The sequence below is a fragment of the Mustela nigripes genome, chromosome 1 (assembly GCF_022355385.1).
Source record: "Mustela nigripes isolate SB6536 chromosome 1, MUSNIG.SB6536, whole genome shotgun sequence".
In the NCBI taxonomy this organism is placed as follows: domain Eukaryota; kingdom Metazoa; phylum Chordata; class Mammalia; order Carnivora; family Mustelidae; genus Mustela; species Mustela nigripes.
The window spans coordinates 100,073,682-100,101,579 of NC_081557.1; the positions used below are offsets into that span (position 1 = coordinate 100,073,682).

At 39.8% G+C, this 27,898-nt stretch overlaps 1 protein-coding gene across 1 annotated transcript in view; it reads right to left on the reverse strand.

Moving 5' to 3' along the window:
* The window catches only part of CUL5 (cullin 5), a 91,411-nt gene that overhangs the window by 4,650 nt on the left and 58,863 nt on the right, over nucleotides 1-27,898 (reverse strand). Inside the window, exons 8-18 of the mRNA XM_059418139.1 lie at nucleotides 20,657-20,750; nucleotides 18,862-18,992; nucleotides 18,509-18,616; nucleotides 15,771-15,835; nucleotides 9,915-10,047; nucleotides 8,973-9,104; nucleotides 7,341-7,464; nucleotides 6,023-6,198; nucleotides 5,336-5,497; nucleotides 4,479-4,597; nucleotides 3,754-3,877 (exon numbers count right to left, since the gene is read on the reverse strand). Coding sequence (XP_059274122.1) covers nucleotides 3,754-3,877; nucleotides 4,479-4,597; nucleotides 5,336-5,497; nucleotides 6,023-6,198; nucleotides 7,341-7,464; nucleotides 8,973-9,104; nucleotides 9,915-10,047; nucleotides 15,771-15,835; nucleotides 18,509-18,616; nucleotides 18,862-18,992; nucleotides 20,657-20,750 — 1,368 coding nt within the window. The remainder of the gene's footprint in view (nucleotides 1-3,753; nucleotides 3,878-4,478; nucleotides 4,598-5,335; nucleotides 5,498-6,022; nucleotides 6,199-7,340; nucleotides 7,465-8,972; nucleotides 9,105-9,914; nucleotides 10,048-15,770; nucleotides 15,836-18,508; nucleotides 18,617-18,861; nucleotides 18,993-20,656; nucleotides 20,751-27,898) is intronic.

Consider the following 27,898-nt stretch of genomic DNA (forward strand, 5'->3'; position numbering starts at 1 on the left):
CTTGGTAGAGATTAGAATTTGTTAAAAAAGAAATGAAAGCAGCAAATGAGAGGTAATATTGGCTTTTCACATTCCAAGTGGAGTTTTGCAGCAAAGTGGTAACAGACTTGAGCGCCAGATACTGTTCAGCAAGAGAAAGGACTCTTCCACTTCCCCAGCAGAGACATGAGGATCCTTGCCCCGTCTCAGGGAGGTCAGTGAAGTCCTCCCATTCTCAATGTATCCAGATGCCGGGGTCTCAATGAGGGGCTTATGTCAAGGGTGCAGAAAGGAAGTACGAAGGGGGAAGTCTTCAGGCACGTGAAGACCTGACGCGGGAGCCAGGGAGGAGAACTGGCCACACGGGTCTCCAGCTTTGGCAGAGGTGAGGGAGGGGCTGTGTTCGAGGAGCGACAAAAACAGAGCACGGGCGCTCGGGTCCTGGTCTGCGCTTACTACCCGGACCTCACTGCAAGACAGGGCCTGACGGGACGAAAGAGCAGGCACTCCCGACCCTCCTCTGGTTCCCACATGACACAGAAGGGGTGCAGAGCTAACAAAACCCTGAAAGCCTTTAGTGCCAGGCGAAGGAAGAGTAACCCCGCAGCAGCAGGTGAAAGTGACAGAGGGCACACAGGCCAAGGGGCCACGTGGGAGATCGGGCAAATCAAGAGAGCTGCAGAGCTCCCTGAGAACAGAGGACAGGCAGGCAGAGCGGGGAAGAACCCAGGTGGTCCTTACCGACTGGTGAAAGGAGGAACCGGAGCTCGTCTGCTACAGACAGGAGCAGCAGATAGCAAGGAAGTCAGGTTCCCGCAGCTGACAGATAAAGCACCGCCCCAAAATGCAAGAACCCAGGACACTGTCAAAAGGATAGGACGATCCCTTCACTATCACTATGAGGTCAAGTGAATTCCTCTCACCCTCGATCCTTCCAGACGCCATCTGTGAAACAGCACAGAGTGGGGCTGGGGGGAGGAAGATCACGGAGAAATGAGAAAGGATGAGCACTACCTAAAGGGGCAGCCGGGTCACTGGAATGCATGTCATTAGCCACCGGTTTAAGACAAAGCAGAAAATTTCATTTTCTCTGCACATCCTATAGAATGACGACACCTGCTCCAGTCTAATCCACCTGGAATTTATCCTGGTATAGCCAAAAACTCAGACTATAACCTGATTTTCACACCAAATGTGAAACTCCCCAAAATCTCTTACTGAACTCCCTTTTCATGGCCCACGGGAATTATTTCCTTTATTCCAAAGTTCGTCTATACTTATATGGTAGGTTCAGTTCTGAGCTACCTTCCTCCACCTATCTGCCTATTACACTGTTTTATTTTCATCAGTATTTTCGTAAATGTTCATGTTTGCCACAGCAAGTTCTACCTACACCTTATTGTTTTTTTTTTTAAGGATCTCAAACACTCTCATTTATTTATTCTTTCTCATAAAACTGAGAATCAATTTGTAAAATTCCCAAAATATTCCCAGTCAACTTTTTATATGGGGAAAATTGACTCCTTAAGCAATTCAGTCTTAATTTTGAAGAATGTGGTTACTGCATGCTGAGCAAAAAGAAGCTAGACAGGGGCACCTGGGTGGCTCAGTGGGTTAAGCCGCTGCCTTCGGCTCAGGTCATGATCTCAGGGTCCTGGGATCGAGTCCCGCATCGGGCTCTCTGCTCAGCGGGAAGCCTGCTTCCTCCTCTCTCTCTGCCTGCCTCTCTGCCTACCTGTGATCTCTGTCTGTCAAATAAATAAATAAAATCATAAAAAAAAAAAGGGGGCACCTGGGTGGCTCAGTGGGCTAAAGCCTCTGCCTTCAGCTCAGGTCATGATCCCAGGCTCCTGGGATCGAGCCCCGCATTGGGCTCTCTGCTCCGTGGAAAGCCTGCTTCCTTCTCTCTCTCTCTCTGCCTGCCTCTCCGCCTACTTGTGATATCTCTCTCTGTCAAATAAATAAATAAAATCTTTAAAAAAAAAAAAAAGTAGCTAGACAGCAGGAGTACGTTCACGGTTCGATTCTGGTTCTGTGGAGACTTGAAACAGGCACAACTAGAAAGCGGTGAGAGGAATGTGGTGGGTCAGAGGGGGGTGGCTGGACTGACAGAAACCTTCTGTATCTTAACCGAGGTGATGGTCACACAGGTACGTACACTTACCAAAACTCACTGACAACCTCTGAAATGTGCATTCTATGTAAACATCACACCTCAATTAAACATTTTAGTAAGAGAAAAAGAGCAAGATCTTTCTATTTACTCAAATCTCCTTTTGACTCTCAGTAAAGGGCCACAAATTTTTAAAGAAGTGCCTATGAATTCTATGGTTTCTTCTTTTACTTTTTTTCCTTTAAGTTTTTTTTTTTTTTAAAGATTTAATTAATTAATTTGTTTGACAGACAGGGAGAGCATACAGGTGGGGGCAGGGGCAGAGAGCGAGAATCTCAACCAGACTCTGCGGAACAGGGAGCAAAACATGGGGCTCCATCTCACAACCCAGCTATCATGACCGGAACCAAAATCCAGTAGGATGCTCAACCAAATGGGCCATCCAAGTGCCCCCTTTCTCTTAAGTTTTTAAAATTTATTTATTGCTAAATAGAAAAGCACCAGAGTTTTATTCATCTTTTCTCTGCTCCCTTATCATACTAGATGATCTAGAAGTGATGAACTATTTTAATCTTCCTCTTGTTTCATATTTTATTGAATTGGCCAGCAGTTTCAAATATTAAATAAAAACAGTGAAAGTGGTTGGTTTTAATTTTTTTTTTTTTAAGATTTTTACTTATTTGTCAGAGATGGAAATAGACAGAGACTGAGCACAAGCAGGGACAGGCAGAGGGAGAGGGAGAAGCAGGCTCCCCGCCGAGCAAGGAGCCCAACGTGGGACTCAATCCTAGGACCCTGGGATCATGACCTGGGCTGAACGCACAGGCCTAACTGACTGATCTACCCAAGCATCCCTAATAAGAATATTTCTAAAGTTAAAATGGTCACACATCAGTTGGCCATAAGTGTTCTTTATCATGTTCAGAAGGGACCACAACCCTAGCTCTACAGTTTGTGAATGTAGAGGCACCTGGCTGGCTTAGTCAGAAGCAGATGAGATTCTTGATCTTGGGGTCAGGAAATTGAGCCTCACACTGGGTGTTTTCAAAAATATTCCCTAATTTCATATTACAATGGAATTATATGTCTTAAAATTAAATTAGAATTTTTAGACTTCAATCCTGGAATTATAACTTATTGTGGACACACGTTTAGTCAGAGTTGATCAAAGGGAGACACAACTCAAAACCAAGGTTTTGGGGCGCCTAGGTAGTTCAGTCATTAGACATCTGCCTTCGGCTTGGGTCGTGATCCTGGGGTCCTGTGATCGAGCCCCGCATCGGGCTCTCTGCTCGGCGGGAGGCCTGCTTCTTCCTCTCTCACTCCCCTTGCTTGTGTTCCCTATGTCACTGTGTCTCTGTCAAATAATAAATAAAATCTTAAAAAAAAAAAAACAAAAAACAAAACAAACAACAACAAAAAAAACAAAACCAAGGTTTTGCCCAACCAATACAATCCACTAGAGGCCATCAAAGATGTCTCTTTCAGCAGCTAAGAGAAAGCCAGCAATACAATTTTTAAATTCCAGGAAAATGAAAATTAGCTCTTTGTTACAAACAGTTTGAATGCCTACATGCTTTTAAATTAAAAAAAAAAAAAAACCTGAAGATTAAAAAAGAACAAAAATTTTTCCAAGTATAGACACTCCGCCTTATACAAACCTGGGTTCTAAGTATTCTTAGTTGAACTATTCCTTCATTCTCTTCTTCTCTCATCCTTTCTGTAGTGAGCTGCAAGCGTCCAATCAAGTTGATTTTACCCCTTTTCTGAACTTTAGCATTTTTTCTGCAAAAAACATTGAATCACGTATTTTACAGTTGAAGGCCTTTTGACATCATACTACAGCAATAAAGTCTGAGAAAAAAAGACTTAGAAAATTTCTGAAAATTACTCTCCAGAGTTGTCTAAAGGAAAAGTAACGAATAATCAACATGCCGCTTTATTTACAATGAAGCCATCTGATTCTCCCAAAACACAATGAAAGCTCAGTTATTACGTATGGGTGACAGCATTCCCTGTAATAACAGAGCTAATATACTTTATACTGCCACGAACGCGCTTAGACAGTTGGAAGATATATGGGCTGTTGTTCAGCATTATCATCTAAATGGATCTTAGGGGAAAAAATGCTTTGTGTGAATGAAGCTTCCTTAGAGTTCAACAGGATGTTTAAAGATGAAAAGCAACATAATCACACACCAAAATGTATTCCTTGACAAATAAGAAGCATCTCTAGTTCATTACCATGTTTAATAAACAACTAAATGGCATAACCCTAGAATGCTGTTTTAAATACAATGTAAGGAAAATAATTATTGTGCTAACAATAAATCACCAAAACTCAAACAAGGTGTTTGTATTTTACATCAACCAATGTCAACCTTACATTAAACTGAACTCCTGGTTCACTGAGAAGAGGGTGCCTTCCGTGAAGTCTTTGGGTGAGTTGACTTGAGGTTCATATAATAGAACTTGCCGCTTGAGCTTTGGGAAAGCTACTAAAGACTATGTAGAACAAAAAGAAAACAAAATCTATTAACAGTATGGAACACATAGAGCAATTCTTCAACGTGACTAAAAGAGGTGAGAACAAATTATAAGCACAAAATCACAATTTAACTTTCACATGGTACCTCAGTGAATGTAACAGTGTAAATGTTCACTGGGAAAAGAACAGGAGCAGGAGCTCATTATGAGGAAGGAAGCAATACACGATCTCTTTACAGCAGGACAAGAGACCAGAGGGATTGGTCAGAGGCGATGACTGCAAAAGCAACTTGCCAGCTCTTTCCCTCTAGACAATTATGGAACTTTCAAGAGGTCTGTGGAGTAAGGGTAAAATGGAGCTGTGGACTACTAACAAGGACATTTTGCAGGCTCTCAAAAAGACCAAAGTTTTCTAATTCTTACATTTTTGGTCATGATAAGATCTTTGAACACATTCTCAGTATGAAATCTCTGGTCACACTTCTCGCAGGTAACGTTTAACACCAACTCAGTCTTTCTCACTTTTTTTTCCTTTCTTTCTTGTCTTTCACCTTCTCAGTAACTTGCTTATTTTCAATTTACTTCTTACCACGAATGCCTCATTAGTGCACTAATATCTCTCATAAGTGTATTATTTCTGGGTTAAAGGTCATTTTCAGAGTGTTATGAATTCAAAAATTTATTGTAAGCAAGCCATCAAATATTTCCTGCCTTGTGACTGGATATAACTTTAAAAACAAAAAACATAAAACAAACCCATAAAGTCCTTCTAAGCTCAGCATCAGGGAGTTCAGTTGCAAGTTTTAGATTTTCAAAGCTGATTTTTTCTCTGGGTCTTTGGTTCCATGCAAACAACACAGCCAGTTGAAACGTTGTGACCTCCAAATCATATTGACCTACTTCGTTCTTAAATGTTATCTATGACAGACAAAATAATATCAAGATGAGACTCTCCTCAGAACGAATACCATCTCTCTACCATATACTCTCCCTTCCATGAGATTAAACATGAAAAAGACTGCTAGCTGTCTTCCAATACCCATTCTTCCTTTCTTACATGGTAAGAATAAAGGCTCAAATTCCAGCTCTCCCTGGGACAAAGTGTGGTCATGTGACCCGTTCTGTCCAATGAGATGTGAGTGGAAATGATGGGGCAACTTCTAGGAGTTGCTCCTGAAGTAAGGCACACCCTCATCTCTCCCTTCCTGCTGGGCCGGAAGACAGCCACAATGATGATCCTACTGGATCTGCAAAGAGCAATACTGGAAGTGCGCTGCTACAACCAGAAGCCCACGTCCTACAACTCCGTGGACTGGACCCCCTAGACCCATTCAAACTTGCACGTACAAAACAGACAAACATCTCTCTGTTTCAGCAACTCTAATTTGGAGCCCTGGTACTTTCAGTCAAACCAGTGTCAGAACTAACACAGCATCCACTTACAATTCCATTTGACATGAGATGATGCCAATGTAATTTCCGACCACTATGATTTTTTTTGTAGAATTCTTCTACTTCAGGTATCAAATCCTCCAGTTCAGTAGGAAGTGAGACAAAGACTTTCTCAGAGCTCCTTGACCAGGCCCCAGCATTCAGGATTTTTATATTAACTGAATCAGCTATAGGCAAGAATATCAGAAAATATAAAATAAATAATCTTGAAAATGTATAAACTTAAAAAAGAAACAAATATATAAACACTGGGTAAGCACTGGTGAAAACTGAACAAAACCCTAAATATTTTGTTAAAAGTGTCTTTTTAGAAAAAAAAAATTATAATAAGGATTAGAGGGGCACCTGGCTGGCTCAGTTGAAGAAACATGCAACTCTTGATCTTGGGGTTATGAGTCTCTACACTGGCTGTAGAGACTATGTAAAAAATTAAAAAAAAAAAAACAAAAAAAACCCAAAAAAATGGGAGGGAGGGGCACCTGGGAGGCTCGGTCAGTTAAGCCTCTGCCTTCTGCTCAGGTCATGGTCCCAGGGTCCTGGGATTGAGCTCCGAGTTGGGCTCCCTGCTCCCCTCCCCCACCCTGCTGCTGGTGCTCACTCTCAAATAAATAAATAAAATCTTTTAAAAAAGGAGTTGGGGGGAGATGCCTGGGTGGCTCAGTTGGTGAAGCATCCAACTCTTGGTCTCAGCCAAGGTCTTGGTCTCAGGATCATGGGTTCATGAATGCTGGGTGTGGAGCCTACTTAAAAGTAAATAAATAAAATCTTAAAATAAAAAAGAAGTAAGTTAGTCTCTTTACGTGATTTGTCTGAAACATGTAAAGCTCAGGCAGTGAGTTGGGGCTATTTTGAAGAAATAAAAAATAGGGACGCCTAGGTGGTACAGTCAGTTGAGCATCCGACTCTAGGTTTCAGCTCATGTCATGACATCAGGGTCATGAAACTTGAGCCCCATGTTGGGCTCTGAGCTCAACACAGAGTCAGCCTGAGACTCTCTCTCTCTTTCCCTCTGCCCTTCTTGCTCATGCTCTCTCTCTGAAATAAATAAATGAATCTTAAAAAATAATTTAAAAATAATTAAAAAAATATATACATACATAAAAATAGGGATTAGCAAATCTAAATTCTGTTAAATTCTGTTCTGCTGGATGTCTTCAAGGAATGTGGACTTTGTAACATCTTTGTATCTGTTACAGCTAGGGTTCATTTTTAATATACTGGAAAACAAAAATATTCTCTTTAAAAAGGTATATATATGTACATATATATGTATATATACATACACACACACATAATTATAAAATAATACCTGGTAAAGCCAATTTATTGTTTTTGTGCATTTCCTTAAAAGCTTGGTTCAAATCTTCAGATACTTTTATGTCCTGAAACATTCTAGCAAGCTTGTTTACATAATCTGCTGGCATACCAACTTCCTATGAAAGGCAAAGACAAAAGAGGTAATGAATAATAATATATAATCTGATATACTAGTAGGAAAAACTTTTAACGGAAAACTAAGTCTTAGATGCTTTAAAATAAAATCATTCCCCTTTATTAGGATATTCATATTCTAATATGTATTAAATTTGATTTTTAAAAACGAAATGACAGTACAGGTCACCCAGGCTTTCTCTGCATGATTCCAATTGACATGTATCAGTCACCACAGCAGAGTTCAGCAACACTAGTCCCTCAACAACACACGTCAACTCTCCATTATCACCATGTATTAAGTGTGAAAGGACAAAATTTATTCTCATTAGGAGAAAAGCAGGAGTAAAGTAAAAAAACTATCTCACTACGGTTTTGATTTGTGTTTGTTTCCCTAACGACTAATGATGTCCAACATCTCCGATACACGCATTGGCCACATGGGTATCTTCTGGGAAGAAATGTCTGCTTTAATTCTGTGCCCACTTGTACCTTAGCTGTCTTTTTACTGGGGAGTTGTAAGAGTTCTTTATGTATTCTAGATACATAGGCATTGGACATATGAATTGCAAATATTTTTCTAACTAATCTTAAAATTTTTATGAGAAACAGTACTTTAGTTCTGGAAGTTTCTTTTGTCTTAAATTACAATGTACTAAATACATACTCTTTTTATATTTTTTTTTCCCTAGGTAAGAGAGAGTTTTTAATGTTTTAACAGAAATTTCTCAGAGTCACAAAACAATAATTTTTCCCACTAATTGTTAACATTAAGATCATTTTGCACAATGTCGGTCTGCAGAGTAATTTTTACTATCCTGTAGTATGCAAAGCAGGACAATCTATAAATGCGTATTGTGAAATATATATAGATGAAAGTTATATATAAAATACACAGCTTTATTAGTATTAATACATATTATATATATATAAATAAATATAAATAAAAACTTTATACTATATCATCTTATATAATATTATGTATCTTAACATCATAAAAACGAATACAACACATTCATTGTAATAGAATGCAAATCCCTTTTAAGTGAACTGACAGGAAGAGACTTAAAATACTTTGGTATGAGAATTTAATAATTAAATTAGCATTACTCAAAATAAGCCATCATTTCTTACGTATTGGTTCTTTTAACTATATAAAAGTCATTATTTACAAACATTCCTACAGTTAAGCATTTAGTACTGAAAACACCAATGATTTGTCCCATAGCCCATTTAATAAGGTCAATTCAAATGAAAGTGGAAATACAAAAGTACAAAACATCAGAAGCAAACTAAGAGCAAAAGTGTCTCACTAAAAGTCTTTATTAAGAAAATATACTTTATTAGTATCACTTTATTTTATATAATGAATGCCATGCTCTTATAAAATGTCCCGTACTTCTTTGACACTAACATCACCAAAATTTTAATTACTTAAGCACACATAAGAACCATGCGCTATATTAAAAAAAATATATATATATATATATATATATATAAATTTACTTACTCTTAGCCACTCTACCATATTCTCTTCAATTTCACTATCAGCAGAAATGTCTAATATAAGACGTCGTGTCAAATGAGCTTTGTGGTATCTCATAAAAACATCTTTATTTTGTACGTATTTAAGTACCAGCAGCTGTATAGAAAACAAAGTTACTTTCAATTCATGTATATTCTTAGCCAACTCTCACTGAGACCCTTCCACAACCCCAATGTCAAAATACAGAAATTTACATAAACATACACAGATAGAAGCCTACTGAACCAACCATCTCATAAAAATGACCAGTCCCAATACCCTCCTTTAAAAGCTAACAAATTTGAGACTTTAATCGAATAACCTTTTAGTTCCTATAAACATCAACTTTTCAGATTTAATAAATAGTGTAAAACTTCACATCAAAATTAAGGGTTCTCCCCAAAATTTCTCTTCTGTATAGCCTTTTCACTTCAATCTGACACTAATCTCTTTAGCCTTCTTGTCTTTATTTTCCATCTTCTTACTTTTTTTCTTCCTTGTATTCCTGGGCTTATAGCAAATAACACTAACAGCCAGGAGACAAAAATGAAAACAATTGTTACCTATACTCACTCATTTCTAGTTCTCTATTTTGAGCTCTCACAAAAAGAAAGAAGGGACAACCCCCCAGTCTCTCTACTGTCATTCCAAACACCATCAGCTCCATTTTCCCTTTCTTTGTCCTTTAATAGGAGGTAGCAATGAATTCCTTCACAAGAATCAGGAAAGGGGGAAGAATTAAATACTCTTCCCTTTTCTAGAAGCTACAGAATAAAAATTCCCAGGAAGAGAAATAACTGCCCTCCAGAGATCTTACACTGTATAATTTCACATTAGCTGCTACCACACAAAGTCTCTGTAAGCACAACACAAATTCAAAGTGAGGTAATTAGAACTGCTGAAATTTAAAAAAATATACATATGTACCACTTCTTTAAGTTTTGCTTCAATCTCTTCGGAGGTTAGTTTTTTGCTTAACGGTGTTTTTCTTAGCAACATGTCACAGTAATTGGCAAGCAACTCGGGGCATTTTGATTCAGGCTGAGTTTTTAATCCCACCCTAAAAAAAAACAAATTAAAAGCAGCGTATGAAAAGCGAATGATACCTACAAATATTTTTCTTAAAGCCAATTTTTCACATATTCCTTATGTTGTGTAAACCCAATGATCAGGGCTGAGACGAGGAGGAGCAAGACAAGGAGGGTGCCTAACTCAAAGAGGCGCTGACTCCTAATTTCCCACAGGCGCACCTGCAGGATGCTGAGAGGGAGACCCACATTCTGTACCCCGGTACCGGCCTACCCCACCCTGAGTGCTGGCCCTGCCAATCATCTTTAAAAATTTTTATTCAGGTACTAACTTCCTAAATACTTTTGAAAACGTTGTGTATATTTTGTAAGTTAGCATTTAGAACTTTTTGGTATTAATATATCAAGAAAAACTGTTTTGGGGATATATCCAAGGTAACCTAAATTCCACAGTTATGTGATACCTACCATCATTCATTTTAGAAAAGTAAGCAAACTTTTCTGAAACAATGAAGAACCTGCATCTCTACTTTACTTTGCTAATAAAATTTAAAAACCAGGGCCCCTGAGTGGTTCAGTGAGGTTAAGCATCTGCGTTTGGCTCAGGTCATGATCCCAGGGTCCAGGGATGGAGCCCCATATCAGACTCCCTGCTCAGCGGGAAGCCTACTGCTTCCTCTCCCTCTCCCACTTTCCCTGCTTGTGTTCCCTCTCTCGCTGTCTGCCAAATAAATAAAATCTTTAAAACAAACAAAATCTAAAAGCCAATGTATTGTTTTTTGTTTGTTTAATAATTCTGGATGTACTGTATTTTTCTGCTTGGAAGTCTTGCATTTATTCTTTATCTGGCTTCTCTAAATTATGAATGTAAATAAATTAGAATTCAACATTCTAAAATTTGTGTATACAAAACTCAAGTGTCCCAGAATGGAGTTAATTCAACCTGTTTTAAGTACATAACTTACGGGTGGCTGGGTTATGGACGGTGGGGAGGGTATGTGATATGGTGAGTACTGTGAAGTGTGTAAGCCTGACGATCACAGACCTGTACCCCTGGGGCAAATAATACATTATATATGCTAATAAAAATAATTTTTTTAAAAAGTACACAACTTACCAAAACAACATAATTATGTTGTGTCTGTGTGTATAAAACATACACAATATCTTAATGAGGTACATGAAACTTTTCCCCCTCTTACTTAACGAATCCAGAAGCCACAATTTTATTTCTACTTTTGTCCTAGTTCTTATTTTTATAACTGTGTATCTGTCCTGAAAAAATATCATTCACATAAGTAAGTAGATGGGAGTGGAAGGTTTTCTGATGTTACGCCACTCGTTGGGAACCTCCTGAGTTATATGCTTAAAAAATACATACAGATCTAACAAAAAAGGTCATTTTTAGTAATGCATCAAATTATGGAAACCATGTGACTTACAAAAGGGCCTGACACCTAGTTGTCAGAAATTCATCCTCTGTACATCAATCCCAACGTTTCAAAATAATCCCTTCTTCTGCAGCTTGGAGGCTTTTTATGTTTCAAGGCAACACACAGCAGTATAATGAGAGAGAGAGGTGCGCCTTTCTTTGCAAAGCAGGGAGGAAAAACCCGGGAAGTGGAAAGGGCAAACGGTGACCGGTACTTCCACCAGAGGCCTCGGGTGTAGAAGGGAGCAGATGTGAAGGGGAGGACCCAGAGCTGATCTCTAGCTTCCACATGGCACACTTGGGGAAGGTGTTTCTGACACTGCAGGACCACTAGCTCGCTTCTCCAGGGTCCCTCTGTTTCTTTGAGTTTATTCCCACTGACAGTGCCGCACTACCGCAGGAGCCGCCACCCTCCTGCAGGGAGGCCTCCTGTCTCCCTTCCTCCAACAGGCCTGCTGAGAAGATGGTGGTCAGCCTTTCGGGGCTGTGTCATTTCCCCCCAGGGCTGTCTTAGAGCTCATCTGTTCCCAGTTCTTGACTGTTTCATTATGACACACAAGCAGGCAGAGAGGCAGGCAACCCAACCAGGGGCTGGGTTGCAGTTTGGTCAAGAAGTCTACTTCTGATAAAATCAGTCATTTTTCACACAGCCCTAACTTCTTTCAGTGGACAATAATATTTAGTGGACTAGATCTGGTGCTAGTTGTGTTCCTTGCTTTTGGGGTGTCACTGCTGCTAGGTCCTCTCAGTGGACAAACTTAGAGATACACATACTCATTTACAACTACGGTATCTGGCCCTGTTTCCTTATGAATGTTATTTCTCATCTTAATGAGGCTCTAATATAAGTCTGACAACTTAGAATGAACAAGGGCCTCGAAAAACACACCTGGCCACAACTAAAACTAAGTTACTTAAGAAATCTGAAGAGGCTGAACCTGGGGTCAACATCTGCACATAAAGAAAACCCCAGGCCTGGATGATTTCACTTATGAATTCTATCAAACATGTAAGGAAGAAGTAATACCAATTACACTCATTCATTTAGAACATACAAACGGAGGAAATAACTATCAATCCTTACAAAGCCAACTTAATCCTAATACCAAAAAATGACAAAGACATGATAAAAGTGAAAATTATACAGGGCACAAAGACCAGAAAAGAAAGAGGTCAAATCCTTCATGAATATAGATGGAAAAAAAAAAAAAAATCTAACCAACATCATTAGCAAACTGAGTGCAGGATATATAAAAAGAATAATATGCATCACAACCAAGTAGAGTTTATCCTAGCAATTCAGCCTTGGTTAAATGTGATTTTTTTAAGAAAAACCAAAGTACTGGGATCCCCGGGTGGCTCAGTTGGTTAAGAGTCTGCCTTCTGCTCAGGTCACAATCCCAGTGTTCTGGGATCAAGTCCTGCCTCAGGCTCCTTGCTCAGTGAGGAGCCTGCCTCTCCCTCTGCCTACGGCTCCCCCTGCTTGTGCTCACCCTTTCTCTGACAAATAAATAAGTAAAATCTTTAAAAACAACAACAACAACAACAGGGGCATCTGGGTGGCTCAGTGGGTGAAAGCCTCTGCTTTCGGCTCAGGTCATGATCTCAGGGTCCTGAAATCGAGCCCCGTAATGGGCTCTCTGCTCAGCGGGAAGCCTGCTTCCTCCTCTCTGTCTCTGCCTGCCTCTCTGCATACTTGTGATCTCTGTTAAATGAATAAATAAAATCTTTAAAAATAAATAAATAAAAATAAAACAACAACAAAAAAAACACAATATATTTACCACATCAGAAGAATTTAGAGGAAAAACCCTAGATCATTTCAACACAGAAAAAACACTTAATAAAAGTCAACACCCATTCATTATCAAAACTTTTAACGAGCTAGAAATAAAAAGCAATCTAAATAAGGGCATATATGAAAAACCCTCAGCTAACTTTGTACCTAGCGATAAATATTAAAGGTCCCCTACAAGCTTGACAAAAAGGACAGGGACACCCACTTTTACCACTTCTATTCGACACGGTACTTAAGACCCTAACCATGTAGCAAGGCAAGAAAAAGAACTAAGTGGTATGAAGATCAGAAAGGAGTAAAACAGTATTCACAGATTACATGATTATTTACACAGAAAACTCTTAACAAATCTACAAAACAACTACTGGAATAGCTTTGACACAAGGTAACAGTATATAAAATCAATATACAACAATCAACTGTATTTCTATATACTAGCAAAATACTAGAACATCAAGAGTTCATAGAAAAAAAGAACAAAATTAAACTACTTGGCTTACCACAGAACTGTATTAATTAGAACTACGTAGTAATGGCCTAAGGATATCCAAATTAAAAAATGGAATAAAATAGCACAGAAATAACACACATATTTTTAAGTCACTTGATTTTTTTTTTTTTTAAAGATTTTATTTATTTATTTGACAGAGAGAAATCACAAGTAGATGGAGAGGCAGGCAGAGAGAGAGAGAGAGAGGGAAGCAGGCTCTCTGCTGAGCAGAGAGCCCGATGCGGGACTCGATCCCAGGACTCTGAGATCATGACCTGAGCCGAAGGCAGCGGCTTAACCCACTGAGGCACCCAGGCGCCCCATGTCACTTGATTTTTGACAAAATGCACTGAAGCCATGCAGTGGGGATGGTAAGTATTTCCAACAAATGATGATGAAACCAGCTGCTATCCATATGGAAAAGAAAAAAAACATTAAATATAACCCCCTACTTACAATATAAATAATCATTTATTTAAGATGGATCTTAAGCTAAAATTCTAAAGCTTCTAGAAGAAACAAAAAAGATTATCTTCATGTCATAGGGATAGAAACAGACAAAGCTTTTCTGGACAAAACATAAAAAAGCATAAACCATAAAAGAAAAGCATGTATCTCTCAGTCTAAATAAAGAATATCTAAGAACTGTTATAGCCCCCTAATGAAAAGGAATAATGCTGTGGGGGGAAAAAAACAAAACAAAACAAAACAGGCAAAAGAGTGGAACAGATACTTAAGTAAAATACAAGAAAGCCAAACAGTACAAGAGAAAGTGCTCGACACCAATGAAGTCTTAAGGGAAATGGAATTACAACCACACCAAGACGATCACTACGCACATCTAGAATGACTAAAATTAAAATAACACTAAATGTTGGTAAAAATGAGGATCCACTGGCACTGGCGGGAGGATAAAGCAGTACAAACACCAGGGAAAACCAACCACTGTGATGTGCAAAACCACAGACAAATCACAAAACACTGCGCTGCACTGAGAGAAACTTTACACACAAAAGTACATATTGTACTATTCCATTTATATGAAGTCCTAGAGCAGGCAAAAGTAATCAGCTGCAGTAATCAGAAGGACGGCTGCCTCGGGAAGGAGGCGGGGGAGGGAGTAGCCGAAGTCATTCTCAGGGAGGATGAACACACCTGAAGTCCTCAGCAGGGAGTCTGCTTGAGTGTCTCCTCCTCTGCCCCTAACCCCTCCAAGCACATGTACATGCACGTGCTTCTCAAATAAATATTAAAGAAAAAAGAACTTTAAAAAATCTAAAAATAAAAACAACACTTAAAAAGATTTTATTCGTCAGAGAGAGAAAGAAAGAGGGAACACAAGCAGAGGAGCAGCAGACAGAGAAGCAGGTTCTCTGCCAAGCAGGGAGCCCAATTGCAGGGCTCAATCCCAGGACCCTGGGATCATGACCTGAGCCAAACGCAGACACTTAACCTACTGAACCACCCGGGAGCCCGTAAAATAGCAATTCTTAGCTAGAAAGTATATCAAAACATTTTTCCAATGAACCTTAGTGCTTAGTACTACTCTAAAGGTACCGTAACTAGCTCAGCTTTACCAATTTGTAAATTTAATTTATCAATGTATCCATTTAATTCGTTATATTTTGGATTTTTTTTAAATGGCAATATAAATATTTACATTAAAATTGACTTCCCTCTTTCAGTATGGTGAATTGAGTTATATTCTATGTTTTTATAAGTAATAAAGTAACTTTAGAGACTAATAAGGAGAAAAAATCACATAGAGATTCTAAAAGATTAAGAACACTTTTCCACTTAAAAAAATAAGATCAACATTTTTTTAATGACCACACGAGATAATATGAAATTAAAAACTAAGATTTTTTAATATTCAAAGGCAGTAAAAATCATACAGGTTAAAAAAAAAAAAAAAAAGCAGCAGCAAAAATCAAACCTAACAGATTTTAGGGAGACAGGACACCACAAATACCCAATAATGTCTAAAACACTCCAAAAAAGTTAAGAATCTTAAACGTGATTTTTAAAAACTTACCCTTTCTGCTTCAAAGGTAATTCAAGTTTAAATATGGTAGCATCATTAACAACTGCTTTATATGCCTGCAAAGAATTTACAATGAAATGAACATTATTTTTAATATTTAAAATATAGTTTGGTATTTTAACGGTGTCTGTGGCCTGACAGAATTTTTCAAGCCATGACTTCAGCGTGTTCCCTCTCACGTCAGGACTGGCATTGTTCTCAAGTGGGGTCTCAGGGCTGCCTGACGGCCGTACCACTCTGTGCACACTCCCCCAGAACACACTTCACACATCGTCCTTCCCTTCAGCCTCCCCCATTTAATCCCTGCAGAGACTTTCCGAGAGGACGGGCCTCCCTGTGATGCTAATAAAACCGAGGTGAACAGAATTCCCTCTCATTTCTCCTCCATCATATTTCCCCATCCACTGTTCCTAGGCACACAAATAGATCATTATTTAAATCTAAACAGGGAGGAGAGGGAGAAGCAGACTCCCCACTGAGCAGGGAGCCCAACACAGGGCTGGATCCCAGGACCCCGGGACCATGACCCGAGCTGAAGGCGGCCGCTTCCCCTCCTGAGCACCCCCGGCGCCCCGGCAGCAGCACTTGAAACCAGCACACCATGCCCTCGTCCTGGAAGTGCTTGTCCCACATGCTGTCTCCGACACTGTACTCTCCGGCTCCCTCCACTCACTCTGCGCTCTCCTCACGAAAGCTTGGTTCTTCATCTTTCTCCTAACAAAACCGACAGTGCCCCAGGCCAGACCTTGGTCTCTTGACTTTTCCATCCTCACTCATTACACTGGTGAGCGCGGCCAGTGTCAGCACTTTAAATGCCATCCATATGATAAAGCTCCCAAATTTATTATTCAGGTCTGTTCTCTCCCTTACACGCCATACTGGACACTGACTGCCACACCGATGTTTCATGAACGTTTCAAAGTTAGCCTGTCCAAAACTGAGCTCCCAATCTAACGACCATCCCAATCTAACAACCTCAGCAAGCATGTGCTTCTAATCAATCAGAACAAAAATTTAAATGTCATCCCTGACTGGTCTCTATCACGTTCTACATCGGATTCCTTGGCAAATCTCATGCAGTCTGTTGTCATCACCAATATCGGACTGGCTCTGACCGCCTCTAACAACCATCGTTCTGGGCCCAGCCTCCAGCATTGCTTTATGAATTACTTAAATAGGTTCTGAGCCGACATTCTTACTTCTGCCCCCCTTCCGTCGATTCTTTTTGCAGCAACCAAGTGACACTGTTAAAATGTAAGTCATACCCATTCTGTTCAAAACCTTCTAATGACTTTCGATCCTCCTCGGGGTGAAAACCAAACTGCCTTCCCTAGCTCGGGGTCTTCCGCGATCTGGCCTCCAACTGTCTCTGACTTCATTTCGTACTCCTCCCTTCACTCCGTCCACTCGGGCCACACTGACCTTTTTTCCTCCTGTTTCTGGAATGTGACAGGTAAATTCCTGTCTTACAGCTTTTTAAGCTGTCCCTTTTGCTGGATACTCTTCCCTCAGAAAGCCATAGGACTTTATTTCTTAATTACTTTCAATCCTGATTCAGACGCCTCCTCAACAGAGCTTTGGCTGGCCACTCCATTCAATATTTTGAACTAACGCACACTACACCTCTAGCCTCCCTTAAAGCCATTCTGACCCTCTCTCTCTCTACCTACCTACCTACCCACCTAAAAATAGGGGAAAAAAACACTACTGGAGAAAGTTGATGGTCTTTTTAGAGTTACAGAAAGAAAAGAAAAAAAAGAAATAAGAAATAAGAAAGGTAGATCAAAGTGAAAAAACTGACGCTAACTTCTAGTATTAGGTTTATGACATTTAAAAAGATAAAACGCTGGGGCTTAGTCAGTTAAGCAACCAACTCTTGATTTCAGCTCAGGTTGTAATCTCATGTTCATGGGATGGAGTCCTGTGTGGAGCTACACGCTCACTGGGGAGTCTGCTTGGGATTCTCTCTCTCCCTCTCCGCCCCGGCCCCCATGCACATTCTCTCTCTCTTTAAATTAAAACAAAACAAAACAAATTAAAAAGATAAAACCTGAAGGATAACACCCTGTTTCATTATTATCCCACACCAGTAAGGACAGGAGAAAGGGGCAAGGGAAGTGAGATAAATGGGACCGGATCCCCAGGAGTCCCACGAAAAGGGCAGAGAACAGAAAAACAAACTGTGCTGGAGGACAGGGTGTGGGCGAGGCAGGGTATCACGGAAGTTCCAGGATAAGTGTACTTTGAGGCAGGTCTTAAAGGACAGATCAATAGGGATTCAATATTTTTTAAAAATCTCAAAAAAATGAAGACAAATTTCCTAGCTAGATTCTAGTTCACAGGCATACCCAATTCTTACAAAACCATATAACAAACCAAATACAATAAAAATGGTTGTCCTCCACTGATAAAAAATCAGAGTTGCTATGTTTTTAGTTTATAATTTAGTAGCATAATGGTACAAGTTCCTTTTTAAAGTAAATTATGACAGGGACGCCTGGGTGGCTCAGTTGGTTGAGCAGCTGCCTTCGGCTCAGGTCATGATCCCGGCGTCCTGGGATCGAGTCCCACGTCGGGCTCTTTGCCCTGCGGGGAGCCTGCCTCTCCCTCTGACTCTGCCTGCCACTCTGCCTATGCTCTCTCTCTCTCTGACAAATAAATAAAATCTTTAAAAAAATAAAAAAATAAAGTAAATTATGACAATACTGTTACTATACAAGAATATATACCTTATCTCTTGCAGTAAGAAATCGCGGATCATCTTGAAAAGCTTCTTTGACGAGTTTACTAAATCTATTAAATAATGTAAGTAACTGTTCAACGTATTTCTCAGAATCCTAAAAATAAAATGTTTGATACTCAATTGAGGTTTTTAAAAAAGAAAACACAAAAAAATGAGAATATAAACAAAATTTTAATAAAACACTGTAGCTCTAAAATTTGAGAAATTCTCTGAAAAATTCTTGATATTAAAAGACGTTCCAAATTACCGTTGTGTCATCAATTACTATTTTAAGTACCCAATCTCTCATTTAAGGAACAACGTGGACATACGTGCACCCCCGCCACCGGGGACACTCACGGTAGTAATAGTTTCAGCAGCTGCTACCATATCTGCCAGGCCGGCACTAACAATATGTTCCTCCAAGTCCTTCAACATTGGCTCTATCCCATTGGGAACTTTGTCCATCAGCGAAAACATCAAATGTAATTCTGAAACGATAGAACACACTCGAATCATCATCTCATCCATGAAAATACATTTTCTCTTTCATTTGTATCTTGAGTCTAGAATTCCTAGGATAGTAAAAGTCTGGAGAAATATTAGTTGGAAACTGAAAACCTTAGCAGTATTCTGTGGGTATGATTAGGAGTTTTTCCTACCAAGTACTGTAACTTACGGATTCACCTGCTCTGACAAAAGTTATTTTTAAAAGAAACTCTAATTAAAAGTGATCACTCACCATAAAACCTAACTCCTCTTAAAAGGTGAGTCATTTGACCTTCAACTCAATGGAATGTTTATTTATTTTTATTTTATTTTATTTTTTTCTTACATTTAAATTCAATTAATTAACATATAGTGTATTATTTGTTTCAGGGGCACAGGTCTGTGATCCATCAGCCTCACAGAACACCCGGAACTCATTACAACCTATACCTTCCCCAGAGTCCACCATCCAGTTACCCCAGGCCCCCACCCCACATCCCCTCCAGCAACCCTGTTTGTTTCCTAAGATTAAGAGTCTCTAATGGTTTGTCTCCCTCTCTGGTTTCACCTTGTTTCAGTTTTTCTTCTCTTCCCCTATGATCCTCTGCCTCGTATCTTAAATTCCCCATATCAATGAGATCATATGAGAATGGATTATTTTTAAACCTAAATAGTACAAAAGTTTACACAGAAGGGTAGTATATTTCATAAAGTAAATGCAGTATTAAATATACAGTACCACATCATTAAGTGGCAAAAAAAAAAAAAATTCCATCATCAGATTATTCCAAGTGATTATAAAAGCATATTAGAGATAATATAAAATTGTATTCATAAGGTATTTTTCAGTTTATAAAAGCACTTTCTCCTGTTATACCATGTAACTGACCTCCACAAATTCCACTGCACAGAAGCAGCTACCACTACATATCCTTCTGAAGGGAGACCCCATGGAGCCCAGCACGGATCTCTTTAGCCTGACATACACAGATTCTAAGATTTCATCTATGCCAATGAGCTTTTTACTAAAAACTACAAGTGTACGAACCTAACTGACCGAAATGCACACTTTAAATGCAACTAGAGACTAAACAGGACCTTGCACTCGTACACAGTGAAATCTGGAGAGGAATGCATCCGAGTTTTTACCATATTGGTTGTAATGTACTCGCAACCTCCCAAAATGTATCTTTATTAAGAAAACTTGTCAGTAATAAAAAAGCACACTTGCAGAAACCTTAAATTGTAACATATTTTAGGGAAGAGGGAGGGAGATCATTAACAAGGAATGTCCTATTACTTTCTAAAAATACTCGCCACAAAGTTTCACACAGAAGCCAAACACCTAGTTCTAGTCTTTCCCATATGTTTGTCCTTTTAATTAGTCTTTAAAAGCAAAGCCCTACATCTGAGAACAAACTGAACCCACTGCCATTTTCTACAAACAAATTTTGATACCTAAGGGTGGAATGTTTAAAACGTAAATTTATAACCTTCTTTGTAGTACTGCTGTGTTAAGTATTTTATCATTTTCTTTAAGCACAGTTTATTGTTACAAATATACCTATGTAGAAAAGGATGATCTAACAGCAGCTTATTAAAAGTAATCTGCTTCAAAGATACCCTCTTAAAAGATTATGAGAACTTTATGTGATGTTTTACCTACTTTCAGTTTCATTTCGCTTGATCATGCCTTGGCACTCTGCTAAGATAGTCTCCTTAAAGGATGTCACCAGGGCATTTACACAGCATTCCATGAGCTGAAATATATCAGAAATTGGTCAAGGCTATTATAAGCACAAACCTACTCCACCCCAGTTTGCTTTTTAAGCTCCATAAAAACCACACCGTTCAACAACAGCAAGAAAATGAAGCATAATGAACGCAGGCCTTACTTACCTTTACTGCAGGAGAACTGAAGGCGGGCACTCTATACTAGTTTACCACGGTATTTTTACCCCAAGAAAAAGGCCACAGAACTTAAGTTCTCTTTAGAAATTTACATGGATATCCCCAAGGAGGGGAGGAAAAAAAACTGAAAAATATACAAAACAAAATGAGGAAAAAAAAAAAAAACCCCAAAACTCGGATGAATTCTTTTCTGGAGAGAACATGTGTTAAAATCAGAGTCTAAAACTCTAAATACAGTCATCTAACAAACCATCACTGGATGCCTACTATGTGCAGGCAGCAGAGAAGTGGTCAGGAGACAAGACTAGGAGATAGCCCTTGCTTTGGAGGAGGAGCGCCATCTAATTAAGGGTAGGGAAGAAAGCAAACATAAACTAATATATACAACACAGTTAAGGGGCCACACACACACAAACACACTCACGCCCAACAAACAAAAAAAACACGCAGAGGACGACATACTTCTGGAGTAGTTAAAAAGCTCTCACCTACAAGACGAAATCTAAACTGAATCTTGAAAAATAATCACAAGCCCAAAATGGACTGAGTATTTTAGCAGTAAGAAGCAGCTGAATATGATAGGGAAGAGACAGAGGGCAGAAGAGAAAACTAGAAAGGTAGGCTGGACCCAGTTCATAAAGCAAAATCTATGGTTTGGTATTTTTGTTCCATAGGTAGGGTAGGGAACAAAGAATCAAAGGTTTTCCACAGAAGATAAATGCAATGAATGTCGGCTCCCCTAAGAGCAGGCTGGTCAACAAGGCAGCTGCATCCCTGGGGAACACGGGTCTGGGGTTCCGGCAATCCTCCACAGAACCCACCCCCGGCGCCCCTGCTCCCTCATGTCACAGAATTACTTACTCCTCTTGCAGGCATCAAGTAAAATGACCAGGCTGTGAGCACTCACGCACAGAACGCACACTAAGGCTGACATACATCTTCTGAAATAAAGATCATCTGTGTGTACTAAGGAAGGGAACTGTTTAAGTCTTGAAAGTTCTTTGTGAAAAGTTCTACTTGGAATGGACATAACGTTGATAATCAGTGAAACTAAATTTAGGTAATGGGGATTTATTATATTATTCTGCCTACTTTTTAAATATTTATAAATTTCTGTAACAAAAAGGTTTTTTTCAGGCCCCTTTTTCAGAACTATGCTAACAATTTTAAAACCCACGGATGTCCATTTCCTAAGAGAAACAATATACACAAGAAGTGGTTGAGAAATTTCTCTCTTGCCAAGGTGTTAAGGTCTGTCCCAACTCCCCGGTAACCTCCTGTCATAGCCGCTCTGGACCGTGCGCGAATGCACACTCCTGCCCAGAGCAGCGAGCCCAGACTCACGACAGGGGAATCTAACTACACAGAATGCAGGGGGAAGAGAGAGAGCGCAGAGTCAGAATGAGCCCCGAGCCTCTGTCCCTTCATCCCAGTTTCTCTTTCACTGAAAAGTCACAGCTATGTGACTGGGTAGTAGTCCAACTTCTGCAAATTCCAAAAATCTAGCATGTGTTTTGAACTGTTGTTCTGAAATATGTTAATGGCTGTAATCAGCTTTCCTTAACAACAGAAAAAAGCAGAGAGTCATACATAGTAACAGTGAATATTACTTTGTAGAACTTTTGTTTCTGATACATGCAAATAAGCAGAGTGTATACTAAACCACAAAATGAAATGGCTTTCTTATTGTGGGTTACAATGGGGATTAAAAGGAGAGGACAAGATAATTGAAGAACCTGGGGCACCTGGGTGGCTCAGTGAGTTAAAGCCTCTGCCTTCAGCTCGGGTCATGATCCCAGGGTCCTGGGATGGAGCCCCGAATGGGGCTCTCTGCTCAGCAGGGAGCCTGCTTCCTCCTCCTCTCTCTCTGCCTGCCTCCCTGCCTACTTGTGATCTCTGTGAAATAAATAAATAAAATCTTAAAAAAAAAAAAAAAAAGATAATTGAAGAACTGAGCAGAATCTAGTAAGTCTTAGATGACAGGAGCTAGGCAGTCTGCTGAGGCAGTTTCTGGTTTGATAGGTCTAACTATTAGAAAAGGAGGTATCTTTCAATGAACACTTAGTCTGTACCAAACGCTTTCCATACATGACCTTACACATGAGGAAACCAGCTCAGAACGGCTAAATAACTTGCAAATGTTACACAGTCAGTGTCCATGAGGTCAGGGAGGGGACTCCAAAGTCTGCAACTTCTGTTACTACAATGACAGAGCGAGTATATACTTAGCGATGGCTGCATGCTGAGAACTGAGTTAAGTGCTATAAGGAATAGAGAAGTAGAAAACATGGTTTAGGGGTGCCTGGCTGGCTCAGGGGTTAAGCCTCTGCCTTTGGCTCAGGTCATGATCTCAGGTTCCTGGGATCAAGCCCCTCATTGGGCTCTCTGCTCAGGGAGAGCCTGTTTCCCAGCATACTTGTGATCTCTTTCTCTCTGTCAAATAAATAAATAAAATCTAAAAAAAAAAGAAAACATGGCTTATACCTTCAATAATATTACAGTCCAGCTAGGGGCATGTAAGTACACATCTCAAAATCTATGTATAATTCCCATATAACAGAGGCGGACTGGAAGAAGTTCAACTCCCTAAAGGCAAAGGTATGGAAATACATGCCTCATTAGGACACTATGAATTTCACAAGGACCCAGACTATGTTCACTCACAGCTGTTGTGTTCATGGCCCCAGCCACAGCATGTGCCTGATACACAACACAACAAAGGAGACTATAATTTGCTACTAAATCCAGCAGCAGAAACAGTAGGTACAGTGGAAGCTCAGTAAGAGGAAACTGTCAGAAGCCTACAGAGCTTGCAGTGAGACCACAAGAGGGACTATAAAGATTCTGAAGAATTTACAGAGGAAAAGGAGAAAGTAAAACATTAAGAAAACAAGTAAAAAAAAATTCTTAAAAGTGAATCCAAGGAAAAAAAATGAATTGGAAGAAGTTTAAGAATGAGAAACTACTTATTGGAGTAGAATGACTCTTTCCAGATAGTATTAAGTTAGGAAAATAGGTTAGGGCCGAATTATGAAGAGTCTTGAACATCAGGTATAAGAAATAATGATACTATGGTTTCTGAGTAAGAATAATGAAAATGATGCTTATGAAAAATTAGCCTGAATTCACAAAAGAAGAAATATAAATGGTCCATAAGAATACAGATGTCTAGCCTCAATAATTTTTAAATGCACATAAAAAAAATTTTTTTATCTACGATAGTAGGAGATTGTTACAATTAATAGAGTGACAAAATCCAGATTAGCAAAGATAAACAGGCACATTGCTGATGGGAGTAAGAATTACTGCCTTTCTGAAGATTGGTTGGTATTATGTAGAGATTTGTAAAAGGTGCATACCCTTGGCTTCAGCAATTTCATTTCTGGTAAATTCCATTCCAAGAGAATGTCCCATGTGTACGTAAAAGTGTTAAGGAAGTAATATTCACAAGGAATAAACTACAGTAATAACAATAATGAAAATGCCCATTATTAGGGGATAGGTTAGGTGTATTTACTAAATATCTATAATAAAATACAGGCACTGAAAATAATGTTACAATACACTTCTGTGTCATATAGGGTAAAATATACAGAACGTCACACATTTCTTTGAAATAATAAAAGGAAGAAAAGAAGGAAAGGGAAGGGAAAAGAGAAAAGGAAAGGAAAGATAACAGGCAAGGAACAAGTGAACAGAACAAAACGATGACTGTGGCTAAAACCGGAGGCTGGCTATGGGGGCTGGGGTTCACTGGACTATTACCTCCAATTTTGTAAATATTTGAAAATTACTATAACCAGGCTTTTATTTTTTTAAATAAAGAGATTAATTAAGGCCTAAATCCTTAAGAGATGAAAAAGTCTTGAGAACTATCTCATGTGGGCAAAAAGAGGAAAGGGAGACTGCATGGTGGCTTTCCCCTTGCTACAAACGAGTCTTGTTTCAACAGGTCAGTTCTGTGAGGGCAGAGACCATGTTACTCTTTCATGTTTCTTTTCCACCATTTACCAAAACACTACACAGAGAGTCAACCCTACATATATACTTGTTATTTGAAAAATACGTCTCGAAGGAAAAGGGTAGTGATAAACCATCTCTCTCACCTTGTATTCCCTTTCTGTCTCCTTTGCTAGCTTCCGTGAAGAATAAAACTTTTTGCCACATGTCATCAAGTCCTGTATTTTGCCTGAGATGAGCACAACTTCTAAATCCATAGAAATCTCTCCCCAGAGGTCTGCAAGGTGAAACACTTTAACTATCAATGTGCTTGATGTTTTACCTTCCTCTATAGCAAAACTCTTCGAAGATGATGCCTGCCGTAAAGCACAGCAGGCACTCAGTACTTGCTCAGTGAACGGATGTGTAGGTCTGAAGGCGACAGGTGCGACAGGAAGGCTAACGGACGGCGCAGAGTCTTCTTTTTGCACAATTAATTCTACTTCACTGAAATTTATTACAAAGCAACAAGAATGGTTCTAATTTTCATTAGTTATTTAAATCTGTACAAGTAATAACTTGCTTTAGCTCAACTATAAAATAGCAGATGAACTAAAAATCATCCTAGGTTTCTCCTTTAAGACTTTATCATTATAAGATCTTTAACCATACAAAGATAACTGTAACGTAATTAAGAATTCAGTTTATTCTATGCGTGGCAGGTTATTCTCAAAATTAATTTCCCTTGGCCTTTCTGGCTTGGTTCAGATTTCTTTAGAAATGAAGGAACTAGGCGGTACTTTTCTTCATTTCTAAACTATTTACATAGGAACTATACAGAGCAATGAAAACTCGGACTTACTCACCTTGACTTTTTCGAAATCACCCTCAATATACTAAGATACTAAAAGTTAACAAATACATACTTTAAGGTTAATAATCTGTGACTTATGACCTTGCTGCTAATTCAGTTTTTTTTAATCAACGTTTTGCATGGACAGATAGTTCCTATCTGAGAATCAGCAACCTTCTCCAAACCCGAGCCCTAACAGTAAAAACTACATGCCAGGCGCAGTGTTTTATTAAACTCTGACAACACATGCGGGTGTCACCCCGTCTCACAGTTAAGGAAACAGGATTACAGAGGCTGAGCAACTCGCCGAAGCGCACACTGCTAGTCAAAAGGCTACAAAGGGATTCAAATCCTCATCTCATTCCACAAGTATGCCCCTGACCCCTAGAACACACTGACCCCCGTCAGCGCCGTGTCCCCAAGACAGGATGGAGACCTGCCACCATCAATCCATTCCCCATCCCACCACTCTACGGCACGAACAATCCATTTTATCTTACTGTCACTCTGAAGACCGGAACCAGATCTCCGGTGTTACGCCCAACTCACACAAGGCCTAGCATGTTTTAAGTGCATAATAAATACGAACTGAATGTCCTCAGGGAATGCCAAGGTATATAGGATAAACACCTAAAATACAAACAGCCACAGAAAAACTTTTAAAGGAGTGCCTGGGTGGCTCAGAGGGTTAAGCCTCTGCCTTCAGCTCAGGTCATGGTCTCAGGGTCCTGGGATGGAGCCCCACTTCGGGCTCTCTGCTCAGCAGGGAGCCTGCTTCCTCCTCTCTCTCTCTGCCTGCCTCTCTTTTTACTTGTGATCTCTCTCTGTGTCAAATAAATATATAACATCTTTAAAAAAAAAAAAAGAGGGGCGCCCGGGTAGCTCAGTGGGCTAAAGCCTCTGCCTTCAGCTCAGGTCATGATCTCAGGGTTCTGGAATCGAGCCCCGCATCGGGCTCTCTGCTCAGCGGGGAGCCTGCTTCCCCCTCTCTCTCTACCTGCCTCTCTGCCTACCTGTGATCTCTGTCAAATAAATAAATAAATAAATAAATAAGAAAGAAACAAAGAAAAACTTTTAAAAAGTTATTTTCGTTTAAGGTTTTTTCTCCCATTTTCTTACTAAGTTTCACCTTTTCCTGCCTGTCATGTGTCTTCAGCAAATAGCTCAAAGCCTCTCCGGGTTTGACACAGACACTGCCGCTCAAGTGTTGGACCAGCCAACGACAGCGGAGCTCATCAGAATCGTGTGCATCACTGGATGTGAGCAGGGCTACGTAGGTCTCCCAGGAGCAAAACTAGAACCGTGGGCGTCTGGGCTTCTTAGGCAGCACTTAGGCTCTGGGCTAAGTTTTGGACTGACTGACTTTTCAGGTTCTCCACTGAATAGCAAATAGCTCAAACACTCTAAGGGCTGTCCTCTGGAGAAGCCAAATTCTACGGTTTGGACACATATTTCAGACACATGCACGCTGCCACTGAAGCATGCACAAACACGTGGGCAAAGACACACACAGAAAGCGTGAGATCCAAGCGTGGGCCCTCAATTCGAGCTGGTTCAAGTAGAGCCAGGCTACGTAAAACCTTGGAGCCAGACTCTTAGCTTGGTTCAGATCACACACACTGAAGGACAGGATGGTGGCAACCATGGTCCCCACTCCAACAACAACAACCAAAACACTAAGAGCTGTTCAAGGTAGCAGAGCTAAGAGTAGAAAAACACACATGCAGAAAGCTCTCCCAACGTTCCAAGTTCCTAAACCCACACATCCTTCATTTCAGTCTTAGCCTTGAATTTTCTATGAAGGATTTTACACAAACTAACACATCTGCCTTTTTTTGTTTGAGATGGGTTCCTGCTCCCTGCCACCAAGAGTGCAGACGAACTAGGCATGTGTAAGGGCAATCCCGTGTTCAAAATCCTGTATCGAACTCTGCTCTCTTCTTTATTCACTGCCACAGTGCTTACCGTCATCCTCAGGAACTCAAGACCCAGAACTGGACTTCATTAGAAGCCAGCTTCACCGTGTCCCAGCAGACTGAGGCCAACCTCCCGCGGTCTCTGACCCTCAGTGTCTTTACCTATAAAGGAGAAACAATGACAGCATCTACCTACTAGTTCTCCCTCCGAAACGCGTCCTGAATCCTTCCACTTCTATATTTATCTCCACCTCTCACCTCGATTATAGTTTAGAATCCAAATACCCCA